At 48.7% G+C, this 15,780-nt stretch overlaps 1 protein-coding gene across 7 annotated transcripts in view; it reads right to left on the bottom strand.

Moving 5' to 3' along the window:
- Window positions 1-15,780, bottom strand: part of PLXNA1 (plexin A1) — a 280,654-nt gene that overhangs the window by 127,709 nt on the left and 137,165 nt on the right. For all 7 annotated transcript variants that reach the window (XM_075005959.1, XM_075005960.1, XM_075005961.1 and 4 more), the window contains 4 exons: window positions 13,906-14,006; window positions 10,072-10,195; window positions 6,424-6,577; window positions 5,396-5,495 (listed from right to left, as the gene is read on the bottom strand). In XM_075005959.1, the coding sequence (XP_074862060.1) occupies window positions 5,396-5,495; window positions 6,424-6,577; window positions 10,072-10,195; window positions 13,906-14,006 (479 nt within the window). The remainder of the gene's footprint in view (window positions 1-5,395; window positions 5,496-6,423; window positions 6,578-10,071; window positions 10,196-13,905; window positions 14,007-15,780) is intronic.

Raw genomic sequence — 15,780 nt, 5'->3', positions numbered from 1 at the left:
CCCAAAAGGGGCCATTACTGAGAATCCCCTACCTGCCTCCTTGTCCACATCCTTCCCGTGCAAGTGGTAACCACGGAAATCAGGAGCAAGGTGCATGATCCTTGTCGCTGACACAAACCCACAATATCCTAGCTTGTTGCTATTTTAATTCAAGCCTACTGATGCTCAGGACAAGGTCTGCTTTGCTGGGGATACTTTAATGCAGTACTAACACCAGCAACAATAGCTCTGATTCCAGCCTTGCAGGAGGTCCAGCTCTGGATGGAAGTAGGCAAGTGGGAAAACTCTAAGCCCAGACCTCAGCACACATTAAAGCAGCACTAGGGGCTGTTCTACCTTATGGCTACTTCACCCAGCCACATACAGGCTGTTCTGCAGCCAAGCACAGCTGAGACACTCGCACAGGCTGGCCAGCCCAAACACACCTCTCCCCGTACCCAGCCCACTCCACAGCTAATCTCCCACTATGCTGTGTGGCCATGCAGCTGCCTAACAAACCCTGCGCAGGGGCTCCCGGCTATTGGACGGAGCAAAGCCTCTGTTCATCACCCCAGCTACGGCAGAACTGCTGCAGCACCTCCATGCTGGGGGAGGGGCACCTCCCTCCCATCCACAGCAGCTCAAGTGCTGGGACCGCAGAAGCAAGCTCTCCTCTGGCCGTGGCACTGGAATGTTGCCCCAGTGCTGCCGCTGGCTGCCGGAGATTCGACTTCCCCTGACCCCCACCCAGTCTACCCCAGACCTGCCCCAGCTGGGGTACAGGAGGCCCTCTACTGCCTGTGCCTTTTTAACCTGTGGAAGCCATGGAGAGGCACCTCTCACCTGGTCCCCAAGCTGCTGTGGTGAGAGGGGGCGGGGTATAGTCCTCTCCCGCACAGCAGGCAGTACCCCAAACCTCTGTCCCAGCCCTGAGCTCTTTGAAGAAAGTTGTGACAAGAACTTCATAGGATTTTGGTGACAAGTATCAGAGGAATAGCCGTGTTAGTCTGTATCTGCAAAATCCACAACAAGTCCCGTGGCCCCGTATAGACTAGCAGATCTTTTGGAGCATAAGTTTTCATGGGAAAAGACCCTCTTCGTCAGAGGAAAGAATTTTGGGGCCCAATTTAGGATACCTTTAAGCAGTGTTTCTTAAACTTTCTGAGACTATAAAACACCAAATAAGGTATTTTATGCGGATCACCAAGGAAGATGTTCTTAAAAAAAAAAAAAAGAAGAATTGTTGTGAGCCCAAAAAATACCCAAACAACAACATATACAGAAAAAGCAAAACGAAGTAATTTAATTAGGCATCATAGCAATGAGGTGGTAACATTATATCTAATTTTAATAAAATATATACCACCAATGTATTTTTTTTTAAACACGCCTGGCACACCTTGCGGCGAGTTGTTCATGAAACACCAATGTTCCATGCAACATAGTTTAAGAAACATTGCCTTTAAGGGCCTGATTTTCCATCTTCACCTCTGAAAAATCAGGTCCTTTTGCAGCATCTAAAACTGGGCACCCTACTTATAAAAACTGTAGTTAGCATTAAAAGATTTAGGTTGCACAGGTTGGAAAGGAATGTAGAGGAGGGGGTGGAGAGGCAATTTACAAAAACCTAACACCAGTAGAAATGTATTCATAGATTTTTTAAAAAGCTTTCAATATAAAACAGCTTTTTGTGGTTGTTGATTTCAACATTCCCCTGGGCTATCAGAAAACCCAACACAGCAGCAGCGTGGGAGAAAAAGAAAACACAAACTACCAGAAATAGAAAGCCCAAGTGACCAGCTTGGTTTCCCTTCCCCCTAAGCTGAGGAGGTCCAAAAACTAAAAACAAGCAGCCACAAAGAGGAAAAGTAAAGGAGATTGCTTAAAAAACTCTGCTGTCATCATTGGAGATAATAAGCAGGAATTCAGGGAAAGACTTCATAAGCCCTCCAGGCGCAGCTATAACCAGGAAAAGGTGAAATACCAATGAAATTCACTAGGGATTTGGTTATACTAATCTATCAAGTGTGGGGGAGCCCAGGTCTAGGGGTTCTGGCTGGAAATACGGAATCCTAATATAACAAATCAGAGTAAGAGAGTCCCCTTACACTGATCTCCTAAGGATACATTCACAGGACAGAATTTTAAAACAAGTTATTTTAAGCTTATCTTTAACTACTGCTGATTCATTTTCATTATGGTCCCTTTAAAAATAAGGAAGTGGGGGACATACTATTCCCTACCCAATTTCCCCCCTGCAGCCAGGCCAAGATTCGCAGAGCCCTTTGAAAATGCACAGGGCTCAACTCATGCATGGTAAGAGGAATCAAAGGCTCTCCACACATGGCAGGACCAATCTCAATCTGCAGAAGTATTTTAGCTACAAATTTTGTAGGTGCCTTTCCAGAGCTCTGCTGAGAACACAGGGGGACCAGCATTTTCACTGGTGTAAACTGGTGGAATTTCATTTGACTTCTCTGCAGCCACTCCAGTTTCATCTGGCCCACAATTCTTCCATCTTTCTAGAACAATTTGAAATTTTCTCTTCAAGCTTTCAGCCTCAAACCGAGGAGTGATTCAATGGTCTGGCCCTTGACTCTTGACTTACGTGAAGCTGCCCAAATGTGAAAGTAAAACATAACACATGGTGTTCAGAAAACTCCACAGTAAAAAACACTAGCCTCATGGAGAAGCAAATTGCTCCTAATACAAAATTCTTCAGGCTGACTTATAGATTTTTCCTCTGTAAAATATGAAACCTGGATCCAAAAGGCTATTAACTCTGAAGAGATCCATTAAAGCCACCTGTCTGCAAATGGTATTTAAATATATTGCATCACCCTGGATACTGTCATGTTCTTTGGCTATGACTTGACTGCAGGGCACACAATTAAAATTGCCTCCAAATGCTAAAATGCTTGACGTAAAGAAAATAATAAAAATGTTCAACAGCCCTGAACAAGGACTTTTCTATCAGCTCCAACCCAGAGCCCATAAATATTAATGCATCCATAATTAGCCTTTTTAAATAATGCATCCAAAAATCAAACCTCAACCTGGTAATCAATCAGGCAGGGATTTGTGTTATGGGTTTTTATTTTTACGTCATGCACATAACACACAATCCATTCCACTAACCCCTCTCCCCTTTACAGCAAAGCGGTGGCCCCAAACTGGCCACCATTCTCGTTTCTTTTCCTTATTTGTTTAAATCACATCTGCTTTTTCACTCTGCAAAATAAAGACATGCAACTTCCCTCAGCCTGTTGATGAAATCTCACAACACGAAAGGAGATAGAGCACTTCTCTATTGTCAAGGTGAGTGAGAAAGCCAAGTTTTAAAACTCTTTGCCCCAACCTGAACTCCATCCTGAGAGAGCAAAAATCTGCTCTCTAAAGAAGTGGCAGTTGGACTGGCCACACCTTCTCAACACAAAATTCCTGGAAGAACCATCCCTAGGTACATCACAGCCTCCACTGTCTGCCTCACAGTCCTGGCTGGTCTACTCTGATGCCCCCAGATTTTGCCCCAGAAGTCCTTCCCAGTTCCTCTTGGATACAGACATACATCTCTTTGGCAGATAGAGTCAGGGTGTATTCAGGCTGTCCTGTTCACCAGCAGCCCGAGGTTGACTCTTCACTGCAAGGGTCCAGGCAGTATTCTGGGAGCCCCACACCTCAACTGCTTTTTCGCTGATCAAAGTTGAAAACCCAGTTTGATGAATTGTCATTGAAGTGGCTTTTTGTAGCTGAGCTCCAAGCTGCCCCTCTGATTCGGAGCTAAACTCTTCCACAGGAAGCTTTCCAAGACACGTTGCCAGACATTCATTCTGCTGGACTCATTGATCAACCTGTCTCTCCAATGCAGGATTTCTGGCAGAACAGAACCGCTCTTGAGCTCTGAATTCTTTGCCCAAGCTCTTCATAGACTCTCCTCTAACTAAAGTGTGCATACTTCACTTATTGCCATGGCATGCAAGCAACGGGTATATCACTCACCACTGCACAGTCCGGCAGTTCACATATCCCACCCCATATCTTAGGGCAAGCAAGGCTCAAGAACCCTGTAGATTCATATTCAAAGATGGTTCCAAAATAGCCTGGCTAGAAAGCTAATGCAGTTACTTCCTCCTAGGAAACTCCTGTGCAAATGCCCAACCACACCTAAGATGTTCCATTCAGCTTCATGGGAATTTCCCAAACTGTCTTCCAACAACTCTAGGATTCAACTACAGGTAAAACCTCTCTAGTCCAGAACACTCATCTGGCAATATCCATAATCCACCCTGATTTTAGTTTGCCAGATGACCACTTATGGGTGTGGCCAAGCTTCCTGTGGCCTCAAAGCTAGTAGCCAGCCATCAGCCCTGGCTCTCAGTGTTCTGGGCTGTTATTTAGCTGTAATTTACCCCTAAATAACTTCTCAGAGCCCAGTAAGCAGTGGCGTGTTGGTAATGTTGCTAGACAAAATTGATCTCCTGTGGGCTAGCAAATTCTCTCATTCGGCACCAGCAAGGTCCGAAGACTGCCAGACAAGAGAGGTTCAACCTGTATCTTAGTAGGAAAATGTAGCATTTCCTGAGTTCTGCATAGCCAAGTCACTTCTGCCCTGCATGTTAACTGTTGGCAGGAATAACAATACACTCAGCCCCTAAAAGAGCAGGTTGCGTCACAGAATTGTTAAGGGGTCTGCAGTCTTGCAAGGATCCAGCTTGCTCCTGGTTCTTCCAAAGGTTTCAATAAAGAAAATCCTAGTTTTTAAATGAGCTTCTGCAATGAGCAGCAACAGTAGGCCAGAGGCATTATGAAACTTCATGTTCATTATCGCACTTCTGCTTCCAGGTCTAAGTACTCTGTGTAAAAGTAAAGAGAATGAGGTCCCCCACAGCCACCCACCTGTCCTGCAAACTCAGCATCAGCTCAGAACATAACACTTCTGGGCTCTTCTCTACCAGGTTCGACAGTCCAAGTTATACCTTCATAGACACACCATCGTTTTGAGTGCCACTGAGCAACATAACGGCCTTCCATGAGATTGCCCTGGGGTATCCGAATGGAAGTTGACAAACTATTCTGTTGGAGATGCAGCAGAAATGGACTTCAAGCTGCACAACTAAGGTGGGTTGAATTATAAAGCATAGCTCTTTGGATGTTCCCCCTGTTCTCAGGGGCTGTGGTCAGCCCTTGCCCCTCCACTGCACCAAAAGTAAGTGGACAGATGGCTTAGACTGCCAAAGACCCTACCACAAATCCCAATGAGCCACAGCACACATCTAGCTCCTTCTAGGCCTGTCTACATGTTTCCCATGTGCATAGCTGGCATCTCTCCCTACCTGCTTCTGCCTGTGTCTTGTGTCTCATCCTCTACTCTGACCCCTGGCTCCTGAAACACATTCATACGGCCCAGGTCACTTACGACTGATGGACGCTGCAGTTGTAGAAGATGAAATCCACAGATGCAAACTTCTTCCCAGTCTCTTTGGACTTCAGGTAGAGCTTCACCACCCGTTTGTCGCCTGCAGGAGAACAAGGTGCATACACTATTCAGAGGGGGATCGGGGGCAGAAAAGACACTAAGAGGCCTATGAAATTGAGCACATGACTATGCAGAGAGAGAACAAGGCCGGCGTGGGGGATGATTGAGGTGCGCAGCAAACCCAGTGGACCCCAAATAGATAACAAAATCACCCAGTTATTAAGCTAAAAAGGGAGGGGCCTACTACAGGAAGCCTGCTAATTAGCTGGCTCAGAAGCCTGGCAACGTCAAGCTACACAATTCCCCTTTGGCTTCCTGCTCTATGAGGTGCTGGCAGGACAAGGGGGGAAACAGAGGGGAACATGCCTTGGGTTGTGTTTACAGTAGCAGCCGGCAGGCAGCATGACCCCCTCAGCCAACGCAAGAGTCTAGTGAAAAATCAGCATGTTTGGAGAATGCGCCAGTGCTAGAGAACAAGGCATGAGCATCACGGAGCCCATTGGGTCACCTACGCTAGACCGATGTGCAGATGGCTGGGCCATTTGCAGGCAGTTGTGCCAAAGACGTGGGAGACCGTGACAAGGAAGCTGACAGACTTCACTAGGCCCCACATAAGATGGCGGGGGCAGCTCCAGATCCCAGAAGGGATAGGGCTGAACCTGGGAGCCCCAGGGCCGTTTAAATTGCTGAGCCCAGGGCAAGTTTTACAATATACAGGCCAGGGATAGCTGAGCAGCCATCAAACTATTCCAGATGTTCATGCCTTCTAGCTAGCTTCTAAGTCCCCAGCACTAAAGAAAGTGTGGAGCTAACGTATAAGAGCAAGGCTGGCAGCCAGCCAGCTCTCATCTGCATGTGGCTTTCACAGAAAGGTCCTGCGCTGTACATCAGGCAGTTGCTGCAAACGGATTTTACCCTCAATTCTGGGGAGGAAAATGACATAGGCCAAAAGTGACTCGTAAACTCACCCTGCCCCCTGGTGATGGGGATCACATCCTTTGCAGATGGAGAGCTACAGTAGATCCTCCCATCTTCAATGCGGCTCTCGGACTCCGTGAAATCTTCAAAGGAGCAGTTTACTCCAGCAGAGAGATCTGGGACATTCCAGGCCTGCAGAACCAGCTGGGGAAGAGAGGGAAAAATATCACACAGAGAATTAGCGAACAAGAGGAGATCAATCAGATCAAGCCCAGTCAATAGGCCAGTCCAAAAACTGTACACACCTGCTCCCCAAAACCCATCAGGGAGCCCAGCCCCCACTCTGGAAGCAAACCCCTGCCCATTCCTGAAAACCCTAAGAGCAAGAGACAGTGAGATTCAGAGAGTGTGGACCCACCTAGCCTTATGAAAAAAACTAATCTGACCTCCTCCTTAGTGCAGGCCATTGCAATTCATCAAATACCTCTGCACTGAGACCAAGCACTTGTGTTAGCTAGAAAAAGCAGTCAAGTAGCACTTTAAAGACTAGCAAAATGGTTTATTAGGTGAGCTTCCGTGGGACAGACCCACTTCTCCAGACCAGAGCCAGACCAGAACAGACTCAATATTTAAGACACAGAGAACCAAAAACAGTAAGCAAGGAGGACAAATCAGAAAAAGATAATCAAGGTGAGCAAATCAGAGAGTGGAGGGGTGGGGGGAAGGTCAAGAATTAGATTGAGCCAAGTATGCAGACCAAAAACTACAAGAACTTTACCAAATATTCATACACCTGAATTACCCACCAGGAGAAGTAAAAAAAAAACAAATCGACAGGGCCAGACGAATACCCAGAGACCAGCTACTCCAAGATCGGCCCCGAAAAAGCCAAGAACAGAACACCACTGGTCATCACCTAAAGCCCCCAACTCAGACCACTGCAACGAATTATTAAAGACCTACAACCTATCCTTAATCAGGATGCCACACTCCAGAAGGCCCTGGGTGACACGCCTGTTCTCTCCTACAGACAACCTCCCAACCTCATGAGGATCCTCACTAACAGCCACAGTCCATACCCCAGGAATACCAGTCCTGGAACCCTTCCCTGCAACAAAGCCCGCTGCTAGCTTTGTCCATATATCTTCTCAGGAAATACCATCGCTGGACCTAACCAGGTTACTCACAGAATCACAGGCACTCTCTCATGCTCCTCTACTAACATCATATATGCCATCATGTGCCAATAATGCCCAGATGCTTTGCATATTGGACAGACTTCTAACTCCCTTAGACAAAGGATCAATGGGCACAAAACAGACATCAAAACACTCCAGATCCACAAACCAGTTAGTCAACATTTTAATGGAATGGGGCATTCTATCAATGACCTAAAGGTATGTGTGTTACAGAAAAGAAATTATCGCACAGTTTTGGAAAGGGAAACAGCCGAGCTGGCTGTTATATTCAAATTCGGCACATTAACACATGGTTTAAATCGTGATGGGAACTTTCTGAGTCACTATAGGGGCTCATCTGCATACTTGGCTCAATCTAATTCTTGACCTTCCCCCCACCCCTCCACTCTCTGATTTGCTCACCTTGATTATCTTTTTCTGATTTGTCCTCCTTGCTTACTGTTTTTGGTTCTCTGTGCCTTAAATATTGAGTCTGTTCTGGTCTGGCTGTGGTCTGAAGAAGTGGGTCTGTCCCACAAAAGCTCACCTAATAAACCATTTTGCTAGTCTTTAAAGTGCCACTTGACTGCTTTTTGTTTTGATAGTGTATAGACTAGCACGGCTTCCTCTCTGTTACTTGTGTTAGCTAGAGCACTTCTTGCAAAAAGGCATTCAGTGCTGATCTGAAGACATCAAGAGATGGAGACTATACCACTTCCCTTGAGAGTCTATTCCAACGGTTAATCATCCTCCTGGGTTAGAAACGTGCGCCTTATTTCTAATTTAAATATATCTGGCTTTAACTGCAGCCATTGGTTGTTGTCACGCCTTTCTCTACCAGATTAAAGAGCCCATTAGCACCTGATATTTTCTCCCTGAGACGGTACTCAGACACCATAATCAAGTCACCACTCCAACTTCTTTTTGAGGAGAGAAACAGACTGAGCACTTTCAGCCTCTCTCTCTGAGACGTTCTTTCCAGCCCTCAAACATGCTTCTGCCTCTTCCTGCACTGCTTCCAATTTTTCAGATTCTTTTTAAAATGTGGACACCTGAACTGCAGGTAGTATTCCAGTGCTGGTCTTTCCTATGCTGGATACAGAAGTAAAATAAGCAGCCTACCTCTGCACCTGCTCATTGCTCTCCTGTTCACATATGCAAGGACTGCATTAGCCTCTGCTGCCACAGAATCACTCTGGGAACTCACGTGGAGTTCCTTGCCCACTACGACCACTAACTCTCTTTTGCAGGCCCCTGTTCCTATATGTAGCCTACACTCCTTACCCCTAGAAGCACAGCTTTGTACGTGGCTGTATTAAAATGCAGTTTGTTTGAATGAGCCCAGCTTACCAAGTGATGCAGATTGCTCTGTCTGGCTACCCTGTCCTCACCAGTAACCACTCAGCCAATCTGCATGTTACCCATAAATTTTACCAGCAGTGGTTTTATGATGATGTCCAGAACACTGAAGAAAATACTGAATATTGTCAAGATTGTCCCTGCAGATCCCCACTAGAAATCACCCTCTGATAGTGAATCCATGTTGACTACTACTTTTTGGTTAGCAGTCCTTAATCCATTTAACATGCGTTTTACTGATACTATATAGTGCTCATTTTTTTATTCACAATGTTATGTGCTACTAAATTGAATGTGCGACAAAACCCAAGCATATTACATCTACACAGCTCTAGACACACAGTTACCTCTGTCAAACAAATGTGCAATCTCAAAGAATGGATTCAAGTTTGTTTCACAAGATCTATTTTCCACAATGCTAGGCTGACCGGCATTAACTATGTTTCTATCCTTTAACTTTCTCTTGGCTGAATCCCAGGTCACTTTTTCCATTATTTTGCTCAACACTGACATTGGGCTAAGAAGCCAATAGTGAAGCAGTTCATTCCAACAGCCCTCTCTGGTGTGCCTTTATGAATATCGCCACATGAGCATTCCTTCAGCCTTCTGGAATTTCCCCCTATATTAACAGAGATTTATTAAACTCTAACATCAGTGAGCCAGAGATTTCCTTAGCCACCTCTGAGGTGCTAGTTAACTGGGCCTGCTGATTTAAAAATGCTCATTCCTAGTAGATGCTATTTAACAGCCTCATTAGTTATTAATGGGCTGGAAAGTACTTTATCAACCTCAAGTGATACGAGTACATCATCTTGCTTCTTTCCAAATACAGAACAGGAAGATTTATTGAATGGTTCTGCCTTTTCCACATCATTATTAACAATTTTACTATTGCCAACATTTCTTTTGCCCTGATCTGCTTAAAGAAAGCCATATTGTCCCTAGTCCTGCCAGAAATGGATTGTTCCTGAAAATGGATAAGGGACGCTAACAACAGGGATTTCACATCTTTGTAATTTATAATCAATTGTATCCATTTACTCTTTTTTCTACTTGTTTTACACTGCATTTTTATTTCAAATTGTTTTCTCTGCTTTGCCCCAGCACCAGAACAAAGCTAGCATGGGTGACCCTTCTACACCCCCAGACTGAGCAGCTTACCGAGACCTCAGACATGGTGACCGATATGTTCTTGGGCTGGACGGTGAGTTGGACGCACTGGCGCTGGTCCGAGGCAAAGCGCTGAGGTTCGTCAGCCCGCTCACATCGGTCTTTCCGTGAGCAGCTGCCAAGGGATAAAACACCAGTGAGGACAAGGAGAATTCCCCAAGCTCAGAGTCCTGCTGGAAGGCACTTCAGAGGAAGTTCCCCTGCACTGAACTTCACCCCTTGTGACACCAGCCTGGGGACATCACAATTCAGCAGCACCTCTCACTAGTCCAGGTTAAGTACAGCACAGAGTTCCGTAAAGGCACCACAATCCAGTACTGCTGTAGCCCTGACAACGCCAGGCTGGGTACACCACGTGGCAACCAAACTCAGCAGCACCCCTCACCGGAGGTGGAAAAAGTACCCAAAAAGTTTGGGAGGGGGTTGTACTTAAGTACAAATAACCAGTGTCCCTCTGGAAAACTACTTGAGTGAAAGTATGTACATGCACACGGTGTATCTTGATTGTACTCAAGTATCCAGAAGTGAAAGCAGCTGCACTTTTACTTAAGTAACTTTTTGGGTACTTTGACCACCTCCGCCCCTCACTAGTCCAGGTTTTGTACAGCACATAGCTCTGCAGATGCACCCCAACCCAGCACTGCAGCATTGGTACACCACACGGCTCTCCAATGCATCCAACCCAGCACTGCGGAACCCCCTGCTAATCCAGGCTGGATACACCCCATGGCTCTGCTAATGCACCCCAACCTAGAGCTGAAGCAATTTCTGTCGTAACCAAACCCTCTCCCCCAGCTCTTCTGATGATCCTTGGGATTAACTATGTGACAGCCCGGGGTGGTGTAAGAAATTACTTTCCACTTGTATCCTAAACCCTGCTACACGCTCAGCAGATAATGCACTTACTCCCTTCTCCCTTCCCATTCCTTTGCAACAGTGTCAACCAGCTCCTCCAGAACATGCTGGAGCTCACCCCTCTGTGCTTCCTTCCCCCCATAGACCACCAGCTCTGTCACATAGCAGCTGTGATTTACCAGCCCTCGTGGCATGGGAGCTGTCCCCTCAGTCTGCAGCCCCTTCAAGATGCACTCCTTCACCTTCCAGTTGCTTCCCCTCCCTTTATCGGCAACAACATCACTGTATTGGGGGAAAAGTTTAATTAAGTGGAGGAAAAAGAAAGCAGAAAGAAAGATGACTGGATGCATCTGGAGGTCCTGGCTGTAATCTGGGTGATTTATCTCCTGAGCATATGCCAGTAACACACTGTACCTCGCAGTCCCCGAAACAGGCTCTGTCCCATCCCACCCCACCTCTCTGAGAGCTCATGGAGGGAGATTCTGTCTCAGAGTTTAATTACAGCCTCTGCCTGGCTACGCAGACAGAGCTTCGGCAGGGAGAGTCACGCTTCCAAGCAGATTTTCAGTTCCAACCCACAGAAGAAAATGCGCCAGCTTTGTTTTTCTACCTTTCATCCCATTTCCCCTCACTCCTGCACACGGAGCTGAGTTAAAGGCCTTCCCTTCCAGCTATCCAGAGCAAATTAAAGTCCATTAGCACTGACCCCTTCCCGCATAAGTATGGGTGAGGGATCATTGCCTGCTCTGGGTTTGCCTCTGAAAGGACGCTGTGACTTCAATTCCTGTCAGAAGCAGCTGGCAAGAGAGGGCAGAGCGAGGGGCCCCTGCGGTTTAGCCTCTCTCTCTGTCCAAGCAGCTTTGCCAGCATCACTGCTTAACCACAGGGGTCTGTGGCTTACCACACGAGTGCCACAGCAAAATGTCCTGCTGCAGGGGAAGCTACTGCCTGGCTCATCAGGTGTGACCTGAAAGCTATTCCCAGGGACAGAAAGAGAAGCAACAGTTTTTGCCACTCCAAAAGCATGAGGGCGGGTGAGTCTGGAGAAGGGAAGTCTGGGGGGCCCCTTGCCAGATGATCACTAGGTCTGTCCAGCAGAAACTCCCTAGGACTGCCCCGCATCTCACAGTCTGTCATCTCCTCCCTGGTTTCGCTCTGCTTTTTGCCTCCCCCACACCCTGCCACAGGCCAACTACAGGGGAGCTGGCTCCCGAGGCTTCCACTCAGGGGTGTAATGCCTCCATTTCCCTCACACACACTGGGAAAAATCCCAGCAGGCTCAGCTCAGCTTTCTGCCCTTGGGATCATTTTGGTTCCATGCAGGTTCCTGCATGCAGGTCTTTCAGAGCACAGACACTGAGCTCCTGCCTGCTCCGCATAGACATTAAGGATCCCAGGTCACACAGAGAAAGCAGAGCATAGACTGCTGCCCTCCAAGCCTGAGCTGGGCTGTGCACACAAGGAGAGAGGCGTATGGTGCAAAAGGTAGGAAATTTTTCTACAGTCTCTCTCACTTGCTGCTGGACCTTGCAGTCCACTTCTACTGCTAACGGCACCAGCACACAACTGGGTCTCGGCGCTATACACTGCTGACTCTTCTCACTGCCGGTCTCCAAGATGCAACAGTACAGCCAGCTGCTTTGTCCACTAACACTGGCCTGGTGCTGCTGGTGGGGGGCTGAACAACAGAGGCCTCTGAGAGGCAAAGCTGCTGCTTACAATAGGCCTCCTGAGTACTGATAGGTTAGCTCCAGGACTTCTGGCCTAGATATGGCACAATGAAATCAGGAGCTTTGCACATGTGTGAGAGAAACTGGCGTATGCATCACAGCACGAAGAGATGGGCAACCCTCACGTCCATCACCTATGGCAGGGTCACCCCCACCTCGAACTTCCAAGGTGGAGACATTGCAGGAGGCAGCACAGTGTCAGGGCAAACTCTCCCCTGCCTCCATGGTCCAGAGCAACTCCAGGCCCTCAGTCCCTGACTTCTGTCCGTGGTGCCTAGGGCTTGCCATGGTGGTAGATTTGCACTGCAGGCACCAGCCTGTGCACAAATGGGCTGAGCCTCAACAGGATCTCAACCACCATCAAAACGTATCTGGTCACCAAGGGGAAAGTCACCACAGGGATCAACACCTTGGACTCTGGCATCCTGGGTGCCCCAGCAGCTGCCAAACCCAGAAGGGTCGCAGAACAGCGGAGCACAGGTGGCAGGGTGAGCTTTCCATTGCCGTCTGGCCTGCACGTGTGTGTGCTGCAGGGGGAAGGGAAGCTGCTGCCCGTCAGGATGAGAAGCTGCATGTCTAATCCTTAGCCACCAGCAGATCTGACTCTCAGAATCCTCTGCACACTAGATGGCTGGTGACTCGGAGCGGACTGCCGTCAATCACTTTCGCAGCACCATGTCACTGGAGGGACACAGCGCAGCCGGAGGAGCCAGTGAGAGACAGCACAAGCCAGGAGAATGGGCCGTTAACACCCACTCGGGTCTGGAAATAGGCAGGGAACCAAACCCTCAGCCACTACGTCTCTCGCACAGGCTCTCATTGGCACCCACCTGCTCCAAAGGAGTCAGCAGTTTACAGTAGCCCCACAGCGGAGGAAGCTGAGTCACAAGGAAATATGCTGCGATGGGCTAGTCTGCCTTTCCCTGGGGTTTGACAACAGCTATATCGGCTGAGCAAGAGCACCGCAGTGAGGCTAACTGACCGGCATCTCCAGTGAGGACTCTGGAGGCAGTCAGATACCACAGTGATGGGCAGCAGCACAAACCCCTCCACGGACAAGGGGCATGCAATAAACATCCAACCGCATGGTCAGCCCCCAATGGCTCTGTTGTGTTGGGGACTCACTTCCCTGCTGGTCCAGGGAGAAGGTTGGTCATGGGTAGCCCTGCAGGTGACTGGAAAGAGGAACAGGTTCGCAGGACTGGGGCACAGACACACAGCACGAGCCCACCATACTCACATGTTATGAAGGACACACCAGCCACAGTGGGGGTCCCTGGAGCCCAGGCACAGGGCACAGCTCTTGTATTGCTCACAGCTCTCCACGGGCACCCGTGTCACCTGTGGGGAGAGAGAGGGAGAGGCAGATGCTGAACACGCCCATCAGAAAGCCCCAAAGCAGCTTGTTCCTACACCATTGCCTCTTGGGGAACCTGACAACAAACAGCAGGAAAGGGAGCCAAGCTTGGTAGAATGGGAACAACACTGGGGCAGATGGAACCAGTGCCTGGACAGAGAGGGGACAGATGGGAGGGGAGGAGATGCCGGGATCCCACAGGACAGATGGAGAATTTAAATGGGGAGAGGGTGGACAGTGGGACAGGGAGGCATGACGGGAAGGTGGCTCGGGCCCTGACTGAGAGAGGCTGGAGGGTGTGCTCCCCTCAGGGGACCAGATCCCTGGCAAAGTTCATGCCACACTGTGTTAAGAGCTCCATCCTTGGACGTGAAGGGATTAACAAGATACAGGGCAAGCCCCAGGCTTGCCTTTAGCCTAGCACTGAAGACCTGAGGTGCCCCGAGTGTTTCCTTGAGGCAGTACGCAGGGACTCTTCTCCTGTGCTTTCATCTCATGCTGTGCCCTCCAGAGCCAGCCCAGAGCCTACAAATGCAGCAATGGGGCCAGGAGCCCAATCTCCACTCCTGTAGAAGCTGTTGTGGCTGGGGCACACAATCTCCCCCTCCTGTCTGGGAGGCCATGGCAAGCACATGACATGAACAGGCATCTCTCACTGACTCAGTGGCGCCACCTCACGCCAGCTCACCACAGCTACTCCAGGTGAAGGATACCCTCAGCGTTCCACAGGGAGGTACGTGTCTTCCTGGCCTGTGTGGAGAGGGGCGGGGGGTGCAGCAGGCACCAGGGGTAGAACAGAGCTGGCTCTCCTAATAAAGCCTAGAGGGTCTGTTAACACTATAACTTCCTGACTTGAGTCGAGGCTAGCAAGGTCTATATCTGGAGCGAGGCTTTCAGAGGCAGGCAGCTAGATCTAGGGGCAAGGGGCAACATTTAGATACTCAAATTTTCACAAGTGCTGAGAACAGAGAAGCCAGCAAGCCTGCCCCTCCGTCTCAGTCACGCAGCAGCAGGACTTGAGTGCATTTGTGCTTCAAGCCCCGGAGAGCACTTTGGGAGTCAGTGTGGCAAAATAAGTCCCATGAGCCCACTAAAGTGCAGGTTTTTTCAGCCCCATATATGCCTCTCTGCTTGTCCCTCAAGAAGCCCACAAAACCATGACCACAGCACCAGTGGGGGGGTGGGGTAGGATCAAGGTTGTATCCCAAGTACTTGGACCACCTGGCTCCTTCCCAAGCCAGTGTCCCTGCCCTTCACTCCCCACTTATTATCAAGTTACAGAAATGCAGGGCTGGAAGTGACCTCCAGAAGTCATCAAGTCCAGCTTCTGCACTGACACAGGACCAAGCAAACCTACCTCATCCCTGAAACATGTTTGTCCCGACTGTTCTCTAAAGTTTCCAGTGACAGGGATTCCACATTCTCCCGCCCCAATACCCCAGGTAAAATCCTGAGGCTGAGAAAACAGTTAGGCCATGTCGGCACTACAGACTTCTGCCATCATAACGCAGTCACGAGACCCCCTCCCCCCAGTGTAGACACAGGCCTACAGCCAAGCTGCACTGTCACCAGTATAATTTACTTTGCTCCTGCTTGGGACTTTTGCTGTACTGGTACAGAAAAGCAATCTTGCCAGTATAGCTGCAGCTACACTAGAAGTGCTTTGCAGGTATGCTATGCTGGGAGACCCCTATAACCACACAGCTCTAGTAGCGCAGTCAGGGTTTCACAGGGCCCTCTCTCCCCGTGCATTTTACG

Source organism: Carettochelys insculpta, chromosome 11 (assembly GCF_033958435.1).
Source record: "Carettochelys insculpta isolate YL-2023 chromosome 11, ASM3395843v1, whole genome shotgun sequence".
Classification (NCBI taxonomy): domain Eukaryota; kingdom Metazoa; phylum Chordata; order Testudines; family Carettochelyidae; genus Carettochelys; species Carettochelys insculpta.
This window is presented reverse-complemented; position numbering and strand designations above follow the sequence as displayed.